At 42.2% G+C, this 21,456-nt stretch overlaps 1 protein-coding gene across 1 annotated transcript in view; it reads right to left on the reverse strand.

Annotated features, from left to right (window-relative positions):
• Window positions 1–21,456, reverse strand: part of LOC308116208 (cyclin-dependent kinase-like 5) — a gene marked incomplete at its 3' end in the record, with an annotated part of 53,772 nt that overhangs the window by 12,558 nt on the left and 19,758 nt on the right. Inside the window, exons 4-9 of the mRNA XM_080474247.1 lie at window positions 10,105–10,150; window positions 9,823–9,959; window positions 9,594–9,714; window positions 8,234–8,293; window positions 4,527–4,617; window positions 4,208–4,397 (exon numbers count right to left, since the gene is read on the reverse strand). Coding sequence (XP_080330373.1) covers window positions 4,208–4,397; window positions 4,527–4,617; window positions 8,234–8,293; window positions 9,594–9,714; window positions 9,823–9,959; window positions 10,105–10,150 — 645 coding nt within the window. The remainder of the gene's footprint in view (window positions 1–4,207; window positions 4,398–4,526; window positions 4,618–8,233; window positions 8,294–9,593; window positions 9,715–9,822; window positions 9,960–10,104; window positions 10,151–21,456) is intronic.

Below are 21,456 nucleotides of genomic sequence, written 5' to 3' on the forward strand. Positions count from 1 at the left end.
GCACTGATTAAGAACCTTCCTGCAGGTGGTTAGGCATTAGCCATTAGGCTAATTCTAGCATATTTTGCAGCAATGTATATTAATATGCACAGTCCCTATAATAAGAATAAATTCAATTTAAAAAAAACAACAACAACATATTTTACCCCCAGCTAGCTCAGCTGGTAGAGCATGAGACTAAAGGCCTCTTCATCCTCCATAAGAACAAGACGAAAGTTCGGCAGTGCGGGGTCCTGTCGAACAAAATGACGTCATTTCCTGGCCCATTTCCAACCACCCTGGCCGAACTATGTGGGAGCCGCACTGCCGAAACTTCTGCACTGCCGTGTGCTGCGCATGCGTGTTCTAGTTCGCTCATGACTATCGATAATATTTTAATCATATTTAGCTTGTAACAGCGCTACTGTACGAGCGCCGCAGCTCGTTAAAAAAGAGTGTAGGCTGACGTGATGCACCTGAACGCATCACGAACAGCTTTCAGCTCCTGTAGTTAAAACTGGACTAACATCGTGCTCGGACAAAAAGTTTTTTATAACTGAAAAAGTTCAGAGAAATGTATTTCTGAAAGCACTGGAGGCCAGAAATAAACTGTGCAGTTGAAAAGTTTAAACGCCGCTTCACAGACTTGTGCCTGCTGCGAGGGGGCGTGGCCTGCGAGTTCGGCAGCTTCTTATCGGAGTATGAACAGTCCTGCCGAAAAAGCTTTTTTTTTCTGCTGCTGGCTGACGTCACTGCCGAATTTTCTTCTTGTTCTTATGGGTTCAAAAGGGAGTATGCAGGGGCCTTTACAATCTCAAGGTAGTGGGTTCATGTCCCACGCCGGGCACCACCTTCCCGTGGGCTAACCACCTGCAGGAAGGTTCTTAATCGGTGCAATGTGACCCGCGACCCGGAAACGGATAAGCGGGAGAAGATGGATGGACAACAAATTTTTCAATTAAAATCAAATCTAATGTCGGAAAGTGCAATTTTCCCAACACACTTGTAGCCATGTTTTGTTGTTGTTGTTTCATTTGGCTCTGGTGACCTTTCAATTCAACCACATTCTGCTGGTTGTGCTGTATATAATGGTCCCTCTTTTTGAAATAAATAAATCTAACCCAACTGTTTGTTCATTAACTATGCAGATATCTTAACAATATCCACAGAGGGTGCCAAGACTGTAAACAACTGTGATAGCCGGAAAAACAAAATGCTTTATAGGAGTAATGGCTTGATGCTGGGTTGTAACCTTGACAGGGTCAGCTTTACCTTGATGTACAGTATGTCAATGTATCATGATGTTAAATATCCACAATTTAACATATTTTCTTATCTTGAAATGTACTCACTTATGACATAAAAGGAAAACTATATCTTAACAGTGTATTGGATGTATGGATCAGGCATTGTACCACAAGATGGTGGAGTGAGTCACCCCGCCTCTCTTCCTGCAGTCAATCCAAGAACAGAAGAAGCAAGAACCAAGATCAAATGGCATTCAACTACCAACTGCCCAGAAAAGCCGACTCAGACATGTGCAGCGTAAAGGTCTGGAGAGAAACATTACAGCTGGCAACACTTGTTGTTTTCTGGGCTATTTAAGTCATTTAGGAGGCATTAATGGTCAAGTGATGTGCCTGGGGCACATGCAACAGCGATATGAGGTATTCTGAAACAACAGGGTTTACTTTAAAAAACAAAACGTGGACAAAAGTCTTGTGTGGAAGAAGCTGTGTGGCAGACTGCGCAAACTCAACGCCACAGCTATAAACAAGGAAGTCTACATTTGTTCCAAACTAAAGCAATAGCTCGTATAATCTGAGCAATCCAGTCATATAACATCAATCACATAACACTCGCTGCGATCAGCTTCCTTAAGATACCACCTCGCTAACCTGATGAACACTGAAGATCCGTGCCTCTGAAGGCCCCTTCATACTCCCTTTAGGAAGCCATAAGAACAAGAGGAAAATTCGCCAGTGACGTCAGCCAGCTGCCGAAAAAAAAGGCTTTTTCGGCAGGACTGTTCATAGTCTGAGGAGAAGCTGGCGAACTCACAGGCCACGCCCCCTCACCACAGGCCACGCCCCCTTACAGCAGGCATACATCTGTGAAGCGGCGTTTTAACTTTTCAACTGCAGTCTATTTCTCTCCTCCAGTGCTTTCAGGAATACATTTCTCTGAACTGTTTCAGTAATAAAAGAGTTTTTGTCCGAGCGCCATGTTGATCTGGTTTTAACTCCAGGAGCTGCCAGCTGTTCGTGATGCGTTCAGGTGCATCACGTAAGCCTGCACTCCGACATTTTAACGAGCTGCGGCTCTCGTACAGTAGCGATGTTACAAGCTAAATATGATTAAAGTATGACTGATAGTCATGAGTGAACTGGAACATGCATGCGCAGTACACGGCCTAGCACCTACACAGTTCGGCCAGGACGAACAGCCGAAACAAATTCCATCGGCCAGAGGGAGCTGGACGAAGGAAATGACGTCATTTTGTTCTGCAGGACCCCGCACTGCCGAACTTTCTTCTTGTTCTTATGGAGTTTGAATTGGCCTTTACTTCAGATTTTTCTCTTCCATGTAGAGTTTAGAATGTTGCATGTCGCCCTCCATTGCATAATGCTGACCTTGCCAAAGGCTCCTCTACAAAATAAATGCATGCTGGCTCCAAAAGTTGTCTCACACCTGTTGCCATGTGGTTTAAACACTGAGAGCTGCGACGGCTTCTCCGAGCTGGCAAACGTAAGTAAGAGGGGCGGGGCTTAGCCAAAGGTCAATCAATAACAAACTATTGAAGCTGTAAGGAACACTGACTCACTGCTGCCACCCAGTGAACAAAAGAGTCATTACTTAAATCTTACATAATGGTACCATTAAAGAAAACAGCAATGAATAAAATAAAAAAAGTCAAAAGAATGTAAAATCATTCCAATCTACCAAACCAATCCACTATCTTCATTCCACGACATTAATGTTAACAGAAAACAGTTCAGGCTTCAGAACAGAGGTTCAAATAGGTTCAGTGTTTAGCATGAGGGTAGATCAGAAGAGAAGATTATAGTAAATTGTCTGATAGTACACCTTCAGGATGTTACTTCACTGAAGGTTTAATTCTGTTCACTAAGAACTGAGGGCCTCATGTGATTTCACCCACATTTAATCTTCCTCTGTCAACCTTTCATTTAGAAACCATTTTTTTGTCTCACGATTGTGAATTTAGAAAAAAATGTGAAAGAAAAAAAACAAAAACGTCCAGAAGCTGTTCTTCTTAGATCACACATTTCCAAGTGTTAGAGAAAGCACACTGTAGGTGGCCAACGTGATAAAACAAGCATCAAACAACCTGCGTTCGCTCACAAGTGTAGTGTGCTTTCTCGTCTGTCCGATTCAGTCTGATGAAACTGGTTCTTCATCACAATTGTCTTCTCTTTCACTGTTATTAAACTGGCTACACGGCGAGCGAGAGGTTTAAGTGCACGTGTTCAGTGGTCTGAGGTGTTCGTACGCTCTCTGTTCGTTCAGATCCACACAAGCACAAAAATGTGAAGACAGAAACGGTTTAGTTTTTTCCTTGAGCGAGTGCTAACAATAGCCAGGGCTCCATGTAACATCTGCCCGTCTCACAGCAAAGAGCATTTCACTGTAAAACAACAACTTCTCTATTTATAATATAGACAGAAAATGAAGGGTTCATACCATTAAGAATGTCTACACCCTGTTACATCTACAAGTGTCTAAAATTAAAAGAAGACAAATGCAGCACTCTGGAGAAAAGGCCTCGTCGGTGGGTATTTGCTGTCAGGCATTCACAGAAGGGCAATTTGCAAGCTAATAATTATATTCTGGGCTGTGGGCGAGGAGGGGAAGAAAAGGACGACCCAGGTCTGTTGTACCACCAGCCTGCCACTGAGGACTTCTCACAGCCTTCCTTCACAGTGCATACAGGATACATGATACACGATGAGTCATTGTGATCCAATCAGTCACGGCAAAGCAAACTCAGCTAGAAAAAAAAAAACAAGCAGAGAGTGTAGAGAGACACAGCAGGGAGGGAAAATAAATAAGGGACGAGTAAGAAGAAAAAGAGGAGGAGGAAGATAAAGAGACAGCAGAGGAGAGTGGAGATGAAGCCGCAAAGCGGCGAGCAGGGAGGGATGGAGGGGCAGGTGAGTCAGGTGAGGCTCGGGCGCGAAGGGACTAGGGGGTATCTGGTGGTACCTACCCTCAGCCCGTGGAAGCGAGGGTTGTTGTAGAAGAGCTTCATCTGCTCCGGTGGCAGGGGTCCCAGCACTTTCTGGATGGTGAAGAGTTGGTCGATCTCGCTCTCGCCCGGGAACAGAGGCTGCCCGTCGCTCAGCTCTCCCAGGATGCAGCCCACTGACCACATGTCCACCGCCTTCCCGTACGGAGCCCTGGTACCACAGCACAGTTAAAGCCAAGATCAATAATCCGAACCTTAAAGTGGCTCTTACAAAAGACATGTCAGGATGAACCTTGCAGACAAAGCCTAAAGATAAAAAGTAGATATATAGCAGGCATACCCGAGCAGGAGCTCTGGAGAGCGGTACCATCTAGTGGCCACATACTCAGTGTAATTAGCATCAGTCCCCTCCGAGAGATTACGCGCAAAACCTGGCAAAAGAAGACAGAGGAAGCAGTATTGCATAATGAGGATCATTTTGATATGCTCTACATGCTGACAAATCTAAAAATGATCTCAGCTGGGAACTTCTCTGCAGGTTTGTTACATCTGAAAGAGTCAAGTAGTGGCTGGTACGAGAGCTGATGGTTCCTCTGAGATCACATAATACAGTGAGAAATACAGCGGTCAGCGCAATGCTGGACACTGTTTAAACCAGGGCTGTCCACTCCTGGTCCTGGAAGGCCACCGTCACCATGTGTTAGGCCTCTCCCAGTTGCAGTTATGGGCTCTTTATTGAGCTTTTTTTACAAGCTTGGTAATGACAACCATTAGACTCAGGTTTGCAGACGCAGGGAGACATCAAAACATGTAGGATGATGGTCCTCCTGGACCAGGATTGGACAGACCTGGTTTAAATCATATCCCGGTATTAGTAGAAGTTGCATTTAGTAGAAGGAAGACACTCTATAATCTGCATGTTAGAACTGAAATGGTTGTTCATACTTTACAGTTTGACTGAGGCCACGTTTACATGTATCCGGGTATTTAAAAAACTACGAGTCACCACAAACTATGATTTCTGAAAACTCCGGCCACAGTGCAGATTTAGAAAAACTTAGGAGATTTACGTCACAATTAGTGACATCGTGTTTTTTCCAGGATTCTGATTGGCTGTCATGGCTTCATGCTTCTTGTTACACTGCCCCCTACAGGTTTGGTTGCTCATAGTAGCTCTGAACCAGGTGTATATGTGGATCCGTGTCACTCAAGATTTTTTTGGAAACGTAGAGGGGGAAATATCTGTTTTTGTAAAAACCCAGATACGTATAAACGAGGCTTAGGCGTAAAACTTCCATGCTGCTGTCAGGAGGACTGAGTTAGTTTAGGATTAGTGAGGCACTAATCTTCCAGTAACGACAAATTTATTGAAATAACAGGTAAGAACACAGGTTCATGTGTAGGACAGAGAAAGACTGCGGCTCTGCAGCTCTCAAACTGTTTTAATGTATGACAAACGTAACAAGCTCATAGCTACGTCCCTATCCATAATTATATAGCAGATATCAACATCATTGTTCATGATCTGTGCCTCCTGCAGTCGTCAAGCCTGCAGCAGGTGGATTAGTTCACTGTGATGTCAGTTTGTTTGTCTGTCCAGCCTTTCTTTTCTCTTACTGTCCTCTAACCCTGTGATTCTAAAACTGTGACACATGTACCACCAGTGGTTCACAAGCTCCCTCTAGCATATGTGCAGGTAAATCATCAATATATAATTTCTAATAAAAGCTATTCGAAGATTATCGAAATATTACCAAATTTAGAAAGAAAAAAACATAAAACATAGGAAATTTATATTTAAAATAAGTATATGAGTAATAAGTCCATATCTAATAGGGTAAGCCTCCACTACTCTACATTCATGCCAGCCATAATAGTGGAGAGATCCATATTTTCTCAGGCGATCCACACTGTGGAGAAACACTGGTCTAACTCCTACCAGAGCTGCACAAAGTCGTCTTCCCTGAGCCTGGTTGTAAAAGGTCTCTCCCTGGTAAAAGCTGCTTGTACATGTGGGATTGTTGGTCTTTTCTTTGTAAATATTGTATGTAACAGTGAGCTCTTACTAGCATGTTGCTACCAAAAGTTGTGGCACTACTATAATTCTTTGCATTATGAGACATTATTCACAACACTGACAGCAACACAGTTTCCATGCCAGGGTATAAATGAAAATCCATTGCATAAATGACTGTAATTTTTATGATTAATGAGTTAGTGTAATTTATCACCATTCAAAATTATAAGCAGAGTTGTAGGTTTTTCACTTTTTGCTTAGAGTCATATATAGACTGAGAAGGGTTTTACTTCTCTTCCTGTACAATCTGCAACTTCATTACGAGCTTAATAAAATGTTGATAGAGGACAGGCACCTCCAATAATCCTAAAACATTCCTCATACAGCAGGATGAGGGACGGCTGACAGGAAGAAACGCTTACGTTAACATCCACAGCTCCTGTGATGCATTAGCAGCATTAGGCTGCTGGATTATCTCTGCTCGGGGCATCTTCCCAGTTAATCTCACATGTTTGCTGCTGCGTCACAATGTCATTTTTCATGAAAATGTTTCTTTCAGTAACTACAAAAATGCAATAAATAGCAGAGAAATTGTTCCTCAAACGCCTCACGCCCTATCGTCCGGATGACCTTGGAGTGGGACGATGCGTCAGTCATCATCAGACAAACTCAATCAGTCATTTTGGAAAGTGTGTCATAGTGACACCAAAACAAAAGAGCTATTGTATGGCTGCATTACTGGGGAAACTGGAGTATTCATGCCAGTGTTACTAATTACTTTTAATTCGCAAGCAGAAGTAATGTGATTACTCTTGAAAGAAACGCCTGGTAAGGCGAGACTTGTTTTATAGCCAAAGGACTCTGGGCATGTGAACAAGTGGAATTGAGTAAACTATATTATTGTGGGCCAGCGTGGACCAAGAGAGATTGATGGGACGTATCTGAGGGGGATAAAGAAGAATGTTCATTAAGCTACGATCTGAAGACCACCTGTCCTCCCACCTGAGTGGCAGCAGGCACAAACCCAACTAAACTTTAACAAAAACTGAACATTTAACTTGAATTATTTCCTTCATTAAGCTGAATAGGTGCCTACTGGAACAGAACTCAATTAAATGTGATATTACCACAAAAACAAAAAAAAATGTTTTTCTTGCCCAAGCATCAAACAAAACCTGCTGTTCAGCACTCGTGCTTTCATAAAGTACAAATAAAGTAGGATGAGTGTTGATGAATTTAGAAGATAAGGAGAGAAGAAAACAGTTGTTCTGGCCTGTTTCCGCCGCGTGAAGCAAAGCTAATCAACAGTTAGCTGAAGTCCAAAATATTCTCCTTTATTTCTGGATCCTGTATAAAGTTGAACGCTGCTTATATAAGCTGTAACATCTGTTAAATTCAATTGAAGAGCTTCAGCTGCAAGAAGCTTTGGTTTCCATGTATTGTGTGACAGAACCAGGCTATCACGTGTATTCTCTTAAACAGTCAAGTCACCTGGAGCTTTTCATTTCAAGGTTTGGTCATTTCTCCACACCGTTGCTGACATTCCCAATCAAAACCCCACCGAATGGAAATCTCTGCACAGTGAGACGGTCCTGAATGTAAACCTTCACAGCGGAGTCTGTTGGTCCTGGGTCTGTTCTCTCGGTGCCTTTGGCTGACACAGAGCAGACAGCAGGTCCTCAGTCTCTCACTCCAGATTGCCTGCACGCTCTTGGCAACGCCACGATTTACGTTTCCCCCGTTTTGGTGGCGACGCGACCAGACTGGATCAGAGTGTGATCAGGCTCTTGTTTCCCTAACACGTTTCATTAATTGAGATGAGAGAAAAATGCACAGCAGCGGGGCTGAGAAACAGCGGAGAGGGATGCACGCAGAGCTTTAGATAACCGGATGAAGCCAGCCTCCTGCTGCACTCGCAAAGCACCAATTCTACCCAAATATAGTCTCAGTTGAAAATACTCCTTTTACATCACAGCTTTGACTGTTTGGCCACCTTTCTTGCAGCATGAGGATTTAATGGAGGTGCTCACCGAAGTCACACAGCTTGAGGACGTCATCGGAGCTGATGAGAAGGTTTTCTGGCTTTATGTCTGAGGAGGAAAAACACAGATGGGGAGTAAGCTGCCTGAGGGCATATCATTACATCATCACTACCATCAATTTCTGTTTTCAACAGATTCACTGTTAGGACTGTTTGAATAATTTTTTCCTCATAAGATCAACTAAATGAAATCAGAGGAATGTTTTATCACACTGATTGTAAAGAGGAACGACAGCTTATACATCGAGTCTCTTGATAATATTGTCATATTTCTGGCCCGTTTTACTAAAGGCCTTTTTGGACACTCGCCCTGGTGCTCTTACTGTGCCAAGAGCTCACATGGGCCATCTGGTTTCCCGAGTTCCTGCCACTGTCACAAACACTTCTCCCCCTTTTTCATCAGTAGGATGAGTGTTGCAGCAGGTAACTTTTAGAATCGGCACTTTAAAAAGCTTCTCTCACATCCAATTATCTAAATCTAAACAATTTTGTGAGACGAGTGAGAGGTTACCAATGATATATAGCCATACCATAATGATGTCTTTTCATCATTTTGTCTGTTAGTTGCTGGAGGATATCAGACAGAAAGTGAACATTTTGATCTCAAACTAATTTGAGGGAGTTGATCTGAGTTTTAAAATTTCAGGGAGCAGAAAAACTTGCAAACATAAGAATTTGAGAGCTTGAAAAGGACCAAATAGTAAGACAATTGGGTGGGAGATTCTCCAAAACTGAAGCTCCTGTGGGGTGTTCCCCCTCTGCGGGGGCGGGTACAGATCAAAAGTGGTGCAGCAGTGACTGGGTCACTGTTGGTCAAGGTGTATTAGTGCAGGGGGGAATGAAGACTGATCCATGTCTCATCCAACCACCGCAGTAGTTCGTGCTGCTTCTTAGGAAGTTGAAGTGATAAAAACAATTTGCAGGATGCACTGTGAGAAGAAAACTAGCCAGCAGTGTGATGCGTTGAGCAATGTTCTCCTGGGAAAGCTTGGTTGCTCTCATCCATGTGGATTTACTTTGACATGAACCACCAAATGGTTTGGGGAACACGATATTGAGTTTGAGGCTCCAAATGACCCCAATCTCCATTTAATCAAAGGTCTGAAGAATGTGTTCGTCAATGGAATATCTATCAAGACGTCCATGGTCTGCTTCTAACATCAAAAGGGGGGCCTGAAGGTGGTCATATTTTTATGGCTGATCAGTATAAGCAAAAATGGAGCAGTCAAACCTTAGTTTAGTTGTGTGTGTTTTCTGTCTCACAAACAATGTATAGATCTGGGTTTTTGTGTGTGTGTCATGGATAAGGTTAAAGAAAAGGAACAGTCATAATAATAATCCATTCTTACCTCTATGAACAATGTCATGTTTATGGCACCAGTGAATTGCTTTGATTAACTGGAAGATGTAGCTGCGCACTTTTTCAGCTGGCACACCGTTCGGTAACTCCTCAAGCAGCTCAAGCATATTCTAAGAGAGGGATAGAGGGGGAGAACCCGCACACACAAAACAACATAGATGAAATCAGTGCGTGTGACAGTGTCATCACAGGTCATTGTGACGCTCGCCTGGACTCACCTTCTCCACATACTCAAAAACAAGATACAGCTTCCCTCTCCTCCGGAAGGCCTCTTTCAGCTCGACAATGTTCTCCTGCTTGAGAGTGCGGAGCATCTTGAGCTCTCGCAGAGTTGTCTCTTTAACCTCCTCATTTTCTGCACGGAGGTGAGACAGAAAGCAAATGTGGCTGTGAACGACGGGATGGGAGCCAGCAGAAATAAAAGTGATTGACCGCTTGAAAATAAAAATGACAAGTCTTCTCCAGCAAGAAGTTTTTATTAAAAAAGAGAGCCCATTTACCTTCACTGTCCTTGAATTTCTTAATGGCCACAATTTCATTTGTCTCCTGCAATAAAGACATAGATGCGTTAGAGAGAAATCAATGCTGCTTTTCATTGTTTCTGGTTATGTAATTTAATGTGACGTGTGACAGCAAGACAGCAAAACCACTAAGAAGACGGTCAATGTGACAGCGTCATTGCTGCAAGGGCCCTCCAGTGGTGCCATTTCTTGTGTTCAATTCAGTGGTATTCATTTCATTTGAAAGACAAAGGATTATATTTGAGGCAAAATCTGCAAGAAGTGAAAAAAATTAAAATGCAGCGCCGGATAAATGAGTCCTGGAACTGGAAAAATCTGTAATCAACTCGCAATTTCACATCATTTTCATATGTCAGAAAACACTGGAGTCTTGAGACTGATCCCTGTGGAACACCACACCTGACTAAACCTGTACAGTCAACAGGATGAGTCCTAAAACACGGAGTCAAATAAAATTCACAGCAGATTTCTAATTGTTTGCACACATTAGGAAAATCAGCCCAAATCCTTTCTATATAAGGTCTTGACAGGAAATCATCAACTTCAAAAGGTTAGTCTGCCTTAAAAATGTGTAACGCCGTTTAATACAATGCTTTTTTTGTCAATGTTAAATCACATCATTTCTTTCAGTGACAACCATTCATAAAAATAAATCCCAGATTTGGTCAATTTGATGACCAAGTGACATGATTCTATACTGTGATTAGCCATCGCTTCATAGTTCCTCCTGTTTTATGTTTTCTCCAGACTCCTGTTTTATTCTGACTGTTTGGGCCCGGGAAATTCATGCAATCATAACTCAACTTAGCTCACTTGATTATTACCATTAATATTACAGTTATTTTCATTCTGCACCCCAGGCAAAGGGTGTGTCATACACTTTGCAGTACCCATCTCTTAAAAAAGATCCAAGGAGTTGTTTTTTTTGTTTTATACAAAACATTTTCCATGTTGTTGAAATTCCTGGGACAAGAGGAAAGTTATTCTCAGTAAATCTAGGAGGAGACGCCATAAATGTGATGACAACACCTTGTGAAAACTTCCACTTTTATTTTAATCAGGTTGCTTTGCATCATGATAAAGAAAACAAGGTTAAAATATGAACTAAAGCCACTATACATGGAAAAGGTGAAAACCCAACAAAAAAACTATTGTTGCCACTTGCTTAAAAGGTATGAGTGTTGTGAAATAGTCAACATCAATTCAGAGATAATCAACATGGAGTCACTGTGTTTCACGTCATCTCCTCATCAACTTCGGTGTGAAAGACGCCCCACCACTCGCCCTGTTTCTCGACATGTCCTAGTTAGGCCGAGTATTTCTGCCTATGGCTCAGAGCTGTGCTCCACTTTCTCCTCCACCCTCCTCAGAAAGCCAGAGGCAGCATCGCGCCGCTCCAACACGTATGGTAGTGAGCAGTGAGCGCTGAGACATGTGAGATGACTCACAGCAGGGTCAGCTTCATGTGCAGCGCTGTACCGTGCATATACAGGATCGCTTGAGCGACAGGAGATCATGAGCAGACGAGTACAAACTAAATTACCAGCTTTATGTCTGCACAATCTTCTAATAGCTGGTCAGTAGCAATTCAAATATGAGCTTCAGAGGAAGGAATGATAAGCTTTAATCTAATGTCCTATAATGTGTTTAGAAATGCATTTTTAAATGATCTGTGCAGACTGCTATCAGAGCGATATGATTATCACAGAACTTTCCCTCCTCTGACTGGATAGTGTTCCGGTTTTCCTCTACATATGTGCCATATTTGATAATGATATAAGACAATCAGGTTTAGATTAAAGATTGTTAAGAACAGATTTGATATTGATGTTTGATAGTGTGCACAATTTATAAAATGTATAGAAAATGTCTACCTACCTACCTACCTACCTGCCTACGTACCTGCCTACCTGCCTACCCACCTGCCTGCCTGTCTACGTACTTGCCTACCTACATACCCACCTACCTACCTACCTACCTGCCGACCTGCCTGCCTGGCTGTCCGCCTGCGTGCCTACCCTATACCTACCTACCTACCTACGTACCTGCCTGCCTCCTACCTACCTAACTACCTACCTACCTACCTACCTACCTACCTACCTACCTACCTACCTACCTACGTACCTGCCTCCTACCTACCTACCTACCTACCTACCTACCTACCTACCTACCTACGTACCTGCCTGCCTCCTACCTACCTACCTACCTACCTACCTACCTACCTACCTACCTACCTACGTACCTACCTGCCTCCTACCTACCTACCTACCTACCTACCTACCTACCTACCTACCTACCTGCCTACCTACCTTCCCAGCTAGCTACCTACCCACATACCTGCCTACCTACCTACCTACCTACCTACCTACATACATACATACCTACCCACCTGCCTGTGTACATTTGGATGAACAGAATTGAAGAGAAAAACGTGTTTGTGCTGCTTCACACACCACCCATTCCCGCTACAGACTTCCATAGGTAGGGAATGGCTCTTTAAATATGGAAGCCAGGCAGCAGTGCAGACACAGCCAGCTCTCCTTCTATGGTCATTGTTGGTTGCCAGGGCAACCCACAGACAAGGAGTCATTCTATCGGACTGAAAGGTGTTAGTACTCTTTGAACGAGGGTTATTTATACTATGGCCAGAGACTGTTCCAAAGTGGTGGGCATCTGCGAGCATAAACATGATGCACTTTCATGTCTGACCTATGGTGTACACGCATTCTCTGCATTCTCTTGATCTATCCTCAATGGATTTCTCGGAATATTTCTGTAAAAGACATTCTCAAGGTTTAAACTCTAAAAATAATCATTCTGACTTGATTTGTAACCTAATTTTGCTGATCATAACTGGGATATAATAAACCAACTTAGTATTTCTGTACACAATCATGAGTCATGAAAACGTTTACTTTCTTAACAACAAACTGTTGGATTGAGCTGAATAAAATAGGAATACCAAAGAACAGTTCTATGTATGAGAAGTTTTTTTTGTTGCTTTCTTTGTCTTCAAACCGTGTCTTTAGGCCCTGCTGCTGTGAGTGGCTGCTACCAATGGGTCAATTCAGCAAGGAATTTCCCCTCTGGGGATTAATACAGTGCAATAAAATAAAATAAAAAATTACAAATTGGCTTTTATGCCTGTGTTGTGTGTTGTGTAGCTCGAAATAAATTTGGAAATGAAATTACAAATCAGGATGAGATGTTAATAATTGCATAACAAGAAATTCCAAATGACAAATTTTATCATGAAACCAACTGGACCAACCCAAAGTTGGAAAATGTTTTACTTTAAGTCAGAAGGATTCCCCAGTTTTCAGAAATTAAATGAGTGTTTAAATGTCCCATCAAATCTACCACTTTAATAAAATGTGACTGATGTAGAACATGTTTTCATCAGTTTCTATTTATTATGAGCTTGATACCAAGGCACACAATGTCTTTAACATAAAACTTTGGTACCTGAGTGATGTCTCATCCTACTATATTGCCTTATGTTAACTTATACTTCACTTGATTACATCATATTGTATCATATCGTATGATGTTGTATGGTGTCAATATGTATTATGTCAAATGATATTATGCCACATCAAATTGTGTCATCCGGTATCATCTCATCTCATAAATATTCCCATTTTGTGCCGTATCACAAGTACCATGAGATATCGTGTGATACAGTATCATACTGTATGTCATTGTGTCAAATAATACTGCAGTTGTGTTGTTTTGTATCGTGTCATACTGTATCACATGATGTGGTATAGGATTATATTGCACCATGCGTGTGTATTCCCCCTCTGTCAGTCACCGAACGGTGTGCCAGCTGAAAAGGTGCGCAGCTGCAACTTCCAGTTAATCAAAGTGATGCTGTAAAATACAAAATGACATCAGATTGTATTTTACAGCATCACTTCATATTCAACAGTGTGACATGCTACTGTAGAGTATTATATATCCTACTGCTTCACATTGTATTCTAATGCATCATTTCATTTGATACCATGTTGTGTCTTGCTGTTTCGTTTAAGTTTGTAGTTTTTGTAATATCCCACCTCTGTGCTGCGTCGAGTAATAGCATTATGTGACTGATATCCCTTTGTACCATTCTTGTTGTATTATTTCCGCTTGAATCTTGTTGTGCTGTAGTATACTTGTAGCCCGTGATACAGTGTTGTGTCTTACCACATCATTTACATCTTGTATTGTGTTGCTTTACTGCATGGTATCCTCTATTGTATCGTATCATATTCCATAGTTTCCGATTCCATTGATCTAGTATTGTGGCCTTTCATATGATAAAAACCGTTGCAAAATAATCCAGATGACATGGTCCAGCTAATATCTGAGCACATCAGTATCTGATGGTATCACGCCATATTCTATCATATTGTAGCCTGTTATGTTGAATTAGATTTATTATGTGGTGTCCTCCAAGCAGGATGACATCAATCCTAAAAAGTCCTTTACATTGCTTGAGCACAGCGAAACAGAATTGAAGACATCGGAGGATTTCTACTGTTCCTATGTCCTCCACTGCACTCAGGCCTCACTAACCACCTGCCAAAACGACGGAAGCCAGATTCCAATTTGAAAACATCCTTTGAAAAGCAGATAGAATGTTGACATCCTTAATGACACAAATTTGTCGATTCTCTGTGAAGTGAACACGGCAGCCAGCAAATTCACACTTCCCACGGCAGATGCGAGACACACTACTGGAGACGACCTGCAGGCCTCATGAGTGAGCTCACCTGCAGACGTCTTTCATGGCCCACACCCCTGCACACACCGCACCACCCAGACCACTAAAGTGGAGAATTCTGAACTTTAGAGACCCGGTGTCACCCTTTGTGGCACGAGAATTCACAGCAGATTAAATCCGTCATTAAAATCCTTCCAAGTTTTTTTTTGTACATCAGGAACAAACTGTACGACGCAGAGCAGTCTGAACGATTCACAGGATCTGTGAGGATGAAGCGCAAAAAGTGGTTGTACTGAACTCACATTTGTTAAGATTCCTCCCAGAGGAAGCTTGTAACAGTTGACAGTAGTTTACTGGTGCAGGATACATGGAGCTCTGAACTTTTTTTATGTTGCCGTTTCATTTTATATGTTTCCCAACTTCCCACAAGGGGATGAATTCAATTATGAGGGAGCACAATGAAGTACAATACCTATGGATTGTTTTTATATGAACAAATCTATCATAAGTGCAGATGTGCACAAATAACCCATGTTTGAACAAGTCAGGCAACTGAAAGGTGAAACTACATGATATGAATAACAGCAGGGCACAAAGGTAGAGCAAACTCAACGGCCCAGAAGAGAACAAATGCAAAACGAATGTTCCAGATGGAATGATTAAAAATGTGTAAGGAGCAGTGCTGCGCAAGCTACTGAAAACTTGTACTTGAGAAGAGTTGCTTTTTTTGTCTCCTTCATTTAGGCCTGTCTGAATAATGTGCACAAAGCTGCATTGTAGTGTTGCTGTCAGCACTGATGACTGATTCACTCTTTGGGTTTAGCTCCACAATCAGGATGTTAGTGCTTCTTGAAATAAATGTTTTATTGATGTCATGACAACAGCAACAGAAGCAGCAACTAAATAGCTCAGATAAACGACCAACATGGAGACGGGAAAGAAAGAGCTCTTATCAAGGGAAGCCGACATTTATGTTATGCTGCGATGCAGGGGAGTCAACCGTGTGGCATGGGGACTCAGCCCACCTGTCCAGCCACTCGCAAAGTGCAAAAATAACAATAATATAATTTAATTGCAGGGGATTGAACTGTTGTAGAGTAAAAGACAATAAAAGAACAGAGACTTGGGCTGAGAGATCAGTTAGATCACACTGAAAACTCACTAACCTACTGTAGGCCAGGGCCATTTAGGGATTTTTTTTAGATTCATTCAAGTTTTTTGTTTCAGACGATTTAAAAAATAAGTAATTCGATTTTTTTTTCCCTCTTGCTACGGCGCACTTTTTGCTCCCGCGAGCTTCCGTAGCTCCATAGCGCCCCCTTGCTTCTCTCATAGAAATGCACACGCAGCAACAAGGTGGCTGCCGCTAACGAGAGCGAGACGTTTGTTCCCAAAAAAAGGACAAGTATCGTCAGTTGCCTGGAATTGGTTTGGGTTTGTGGCGACAGACAGGCGACAAGTGAGTCGCAAGGTTTGTCTGAAGCCCGTTGCTGCAAAAGGCAGCAGCAAATAACCAAGTTATTCCAACGTCTAGAACAGACATCCAGCCTCAATACGTCTTCAGGTTAAGACGTATTGAGAGAATACCTTGTTGATGTTTCTGAAAATGGTGCAGCTATTAATGTCAACGTTAACAATTCAGTCCTTTCAATCTGCAGATTTTTTTTTTTTAACAAAAGAACAGCTGGCACTTTGACTCCAATTAAAAAAAATTAATGGGGGGGGGGAGGGGGGGGGGGGGGGGGGGGGGTTGGTAAATGAAAAAGTTTGTGAGAAAATCTGAGATTTTATTTTCAGGCCATACCGCCTCGACCTAACTCACTGATAGCAAAGCATTATCGGCATCCAAGGTGAGTCAGGTGGGCGACTTTGTGAAAACATTCCCACATTCCCCTGAAGAGAAACACTGTGGCCAACTTGGTTTCACATCTTTGGGCAGATTTGCCAAACAAAGACCAAAGCTAAATCATTTGTTGCACTTTTGGAAGCAACAAAATTCAAAGAGAAGATTTGAGCTGCAATAGGAGTTGATGGTTTTTGACACTTTACTGAATGTTGAACCAGGAGATCCAGTGTGCGTGATATATACATACAGTATATATTTTACTTTTAAAACTTCAACTTATTCAGAATTGTGAACAGAAATCTGATTAATGTAGACTTTCACAATGCATTTTTAAGTTTCTGGATTGAAAGACATGGATTTGGAGGTGTTGTTATTTAATGTGCAAACATTTTACTGATGATCATATTGGGGTGAATGAAGCCTGTGAGGTGAAAGTAGTCGCAATGCACACACACACACAGAGCCATAATCAAATCCTGAATTCAATCAAAGGTGACCAATGCATCGCGGGTCACGTTAATACAGGCTTGAGTTAGTTTGAATTCTTTCATGTCGCTATAAGGATGAGTGAGTTAGTTCACTGCTCCTCCTGGAGAAACAGAAAGTGTGTGTTCCAGCTTTGGTTAACACGACAGCTCGTCCACTGTTTCAGCTCTGCTCTCTCTGAGGTGAAGCCTTTAATCAGTCCACATTACCAACACACCCTGGTCAGTTTATTTCACAGCAGGTGTTCAGTTTGAAAAACAAAGTCGCTGACGTGGTCTCTGTTACGGTCTTGATTAATGCTAATACTGAGGGATTACTGATCAGTTTTCAACCCTGATGCATCAAGTTTATAACAATATCACCCACTGGAGAAGATCGGAGACATCAAATTAATCACTAACTAATTCATCGTTCATAATCTTGATTGAAACGATGCGGTGCTTTCCAAGGTGCGATTAGCCAGTGGACGCTGCAGTCAATATGTCTGCAGTGTTACTTTGTGCATCGCGCCGTCATCTTCATCCATCTGGCTTGAAGAGTTGCTGCTGATCTTCACCAAACTCAATTGTTGTTGATCGCATTGATTTTTGTGTCAGAGTCACAATCAAATTACAATCCCATGTTATGTTCCTGTTTACATGGACGAGACAAAGACGTCAAGTGGGAAATGTTGAGCGAGAGGAATTGCTCACCACCACAGCCTTGCCGCTCTGTAGAGTGACAAATATTTTAAGTGCAAGGCCATGAGAATGATTTTAGCAGCGACAGGGAAATTACCAGCACTTCAAATAATTCAGACAAACGACTGCAGGTGACATTCAGTACGTTAGTCCCAGTAGACTGCTCATGTGGAGTTTAACAATGGAGCAAGCAGAGTTTACCACGTAATCAGACTTTACTTATACGGCACTTTTCCAACGCTTTCGCAGCCTCCCAGGTCTGCTGTTGGTCACATTCCCCCATTCACAGACACACTCACACATTAATGGAGGCAGCTGCCATGTAATGCAAGCAATCCCTCCACTGGTAATGCAGAAGAAGTTCATTAAGCTGTACAAAACAAAACAAAACAAAACAAAACAAAACAAAACAAAAAACACACACACAAACAGAGCTCTACTCTTACTGTCTACTGTGTTGAGGTGTTTAGTGTTACGAATACTGTGCTGATGTTTTTGACATTTTTTTTATTGTGTAAATGTTTTTCTCATTAAGATGAACGTCCCACAATTCCCTTGTTTTGGGTGCGGTCCAAAAGGAGTATCGTCTAGAAGAATACTCTGCAACACCACTTCTGCAGTGAAGAATTATTTTTGGAAAGAATGAATCATTTTCAAATAAGCGTGGTAATCCTGTGGGGGAGTGAACCTGCACAGAAAATAAGGATCATTTAAATGAGATTGGGCAAAAAGTTTGTATTTAGCTGGAGATGGAATTAAATGCAACACAACATTTGAATTCAAACTAATGGATTCTGGCCTTTTAGGTTTCAGGAAAGACGCCTTGCACAAAAACAGCCCAAAAGATTGTTCCTATTTTATTTTAAGATTAAAATGTGGAAAATCCATATCAGGGTCAGATGTTGTGAATAAAAATGTTTTTTTCGAATATTTTAATACGGTAGTGAGAAAAACATGATAAGCAGATTTTATATTGGGTTTCTTTTCACTTTGAAAATGAAAAAAAGAAAAAAAATCCTCTGAGAAGTTTGGGCAGCAGAAGTTGCTGGTTTGAATTCCACTGCCATCGGGCCACTGCTGTGTAACCAGCAATGTGAACAGTCGAGGAGAATCACTTTCTGTGTCCCTCTGGTGACGCTCTCAAAGCCCAGTGAGGGAGGATGCGTCTGAAAATCTGCATGAGCAGGCGGGCTGGCCTCGGACAGTCTGAGTTCAACAACGCCTCATGTCCAGACCTGAAATAGCCGCCATCTACCAGGGGAGGACGACAACTTTAACATTCAGACGGGAAATATGTGTCTCCTCTACATCTTCCTGTCACTCCCTCCTCATTGGACCACATAGGCCAGCGCTCTGCTCAAGGTGACCCATTTAATGTTCGACGTGATCGTCCTTCTTCCCTCTCCTGTCCCAGTTTCTGCTCTCTGGCAGCAAAAAATAGCTGTTCCCTTCAAAGGGGATGACAGACTTTTTTCCCTCCTTCCACTAAATAAATCTACATCTTATTGACAACGACTCAGCTTATTTGGGAGGAAGAAAATTTAGGCAGACTGCATCAGTGCTATTATCTGCGGAAACAACACCATTGGTTATGCATTGTGAAAACCAAGCTCAAGCAGCACTAAAGCAAAAGACAATAATAAAAAAAGGAACATTTAGACATTTAGGTTGAGACAGGACAAACAACAGATGACTACAGAGAGCCAGTGACTCACTTGACGCTACATGGCCACAGCAGCTCCTGGAACTGTTATGTGCTTATTGGATATGGTCAGTTCACCAATTACACATTTTTACACTGGCCTGTTGAACACACAGGCACAAAGAAAAGAAATGCAAACATTTAGGAACCATTTCCATGTGACGGTAGTTTAATTTATTGGAAAAGAATAAAGCTAAAATCATGATCCCTTTTCATCCTGTATTACATTTCTGGTCACAACCTAATTACAGATCACACCTACTGTTTGTCCTTGACTAATCAACATGTGGTGTGGTGTGTGTGTGTGTGTGTGTGTGTGTGTGTGTGTGTGTGTGTGTGTGTGTGTGTGTGTGTGTGTGTGTGTGTGTGTGTGTGTGTGTGTGCGTCTGTGGTGGAGGTGGTGTTCTCAGGCCATCTGATCTCTACAAAAAGAATTAACACCGTGGCTATTGAAGTGTCCTCACTACATTTACAAACCACAAGTTGAAAGATGCAATACTTCCATTTGCCCACACTCCCAAAACAGCATCTAAAATGAGAGAATGCGCCCTCTGCAGGACCAACAACTCATGACAGCTACAATGAACGACAACACATTCCTAAATTTCGACCAGGTCTAGTTAGTGCCATGTAGTAACGTCTGGTATCTCGCCTTGTGCTCTCTTTTTTCCTCATTCTCCTTCTTCTTTCCCCCCTCATGTTGGCTCTAGATTTTGTCGGCTTGTATTTAACAACCACTTGAAAATGAATCTACACGGGCTAACCAGGGTTGCCAAATACGGCGGTATCCCCCAATTAGGGAGCCAAAGTCTCTTACCATTTAACTTTGTTTAGTTTGTGCATTTGTGTGTTTATGGTTATTACACATATAATATTTTTACAGTTTTAACATGATTTCAACACAGGCTGAGTTTTGGGCTGGTTTTTATTGAGGTGTGCGGGTTTTACCTTGTTCGGGCTGAAAACAGTGAATCACATTTGGCAACCCTGGTGCTGACCAGCGTACCATGCGTAAATAGCGTGCTCGGGCGTCGTCTTCTGTGCTCTGGGGCCAGAAAACATCAGGTCCAATCACGTTCACACGGCAGGTCGTGTTTGAAATGATCACTCAAAAATTGATTGAGTGTGTGTGTGTGTATGTGTGTGTGTGTGTGTGTGTGTGTGTGTGTGTGTGTGTGTGTGTGTGTGTGTTTGCCTTATGAAATGACCAGTCCAAGCTGTACGCTTCCTTTCACTAATGTCAGCTGGGATTGGCTTCACACCCCTGCAACCCTAATTTACATTGGAGGAAATCGCGAAAAGAAACATCAAAAATAAAACATGTTTTATCAAAAAGTGCCAGTAATTTATTAACTAAACCAAGCATAATCGAGTCATAATGATGATGATGATGATGTATGACTTCCTCACTGGCTATGTCACTATGAGAAATGGTGTTGACTGGATCACGCATGTCGCTGCACCATTGGCTGAGCCTGTTTCCTAGGAATAGCTTCCTGTTGGCATGTGTTGTGTCGCTGGCCCTCAGGGCTTCTGTGAACCCAAACCAAGCCAGGAAAATACAACCCTCAGCCATAGTGGAGCTGCCAGGAGCAGTCGCCATAAGAAGCGAGTATCGTGCCTGTAGAGTCCTTTTGGCATGTGCCACATATGTTCCTGCTCACTGGCTAATAATAGGTTGACTCATGTGATCATGTGACGCTTTCTGCTGCTCGGTGGAACACTTGCTGTGTGCGCTGTTCACTTTACACTCACAAATGTGTTTGTTTACATTTATTTATGTGATTGATTATGCAATGCAACCTGTGAACACCGTGCATTATTGTCTCCAAACTTTCCCCACAGTCTGGTTCCTGGAGGTGGCCACTCGCTGTGCAAGGGAAATTGATTCACTTGTTTACTGAGACGT

Source organism: Lipophrys pholis, assembly GCF_963383615.2.
Source record: "Lipophrys pholis genome assembly, chromosome: 10".
NCBI lineage: Eukaryota > Metazoa > Chordata > Actinopteri > Blenniiformes > Blenniidae > Lipophrys > Lipophrys pholis.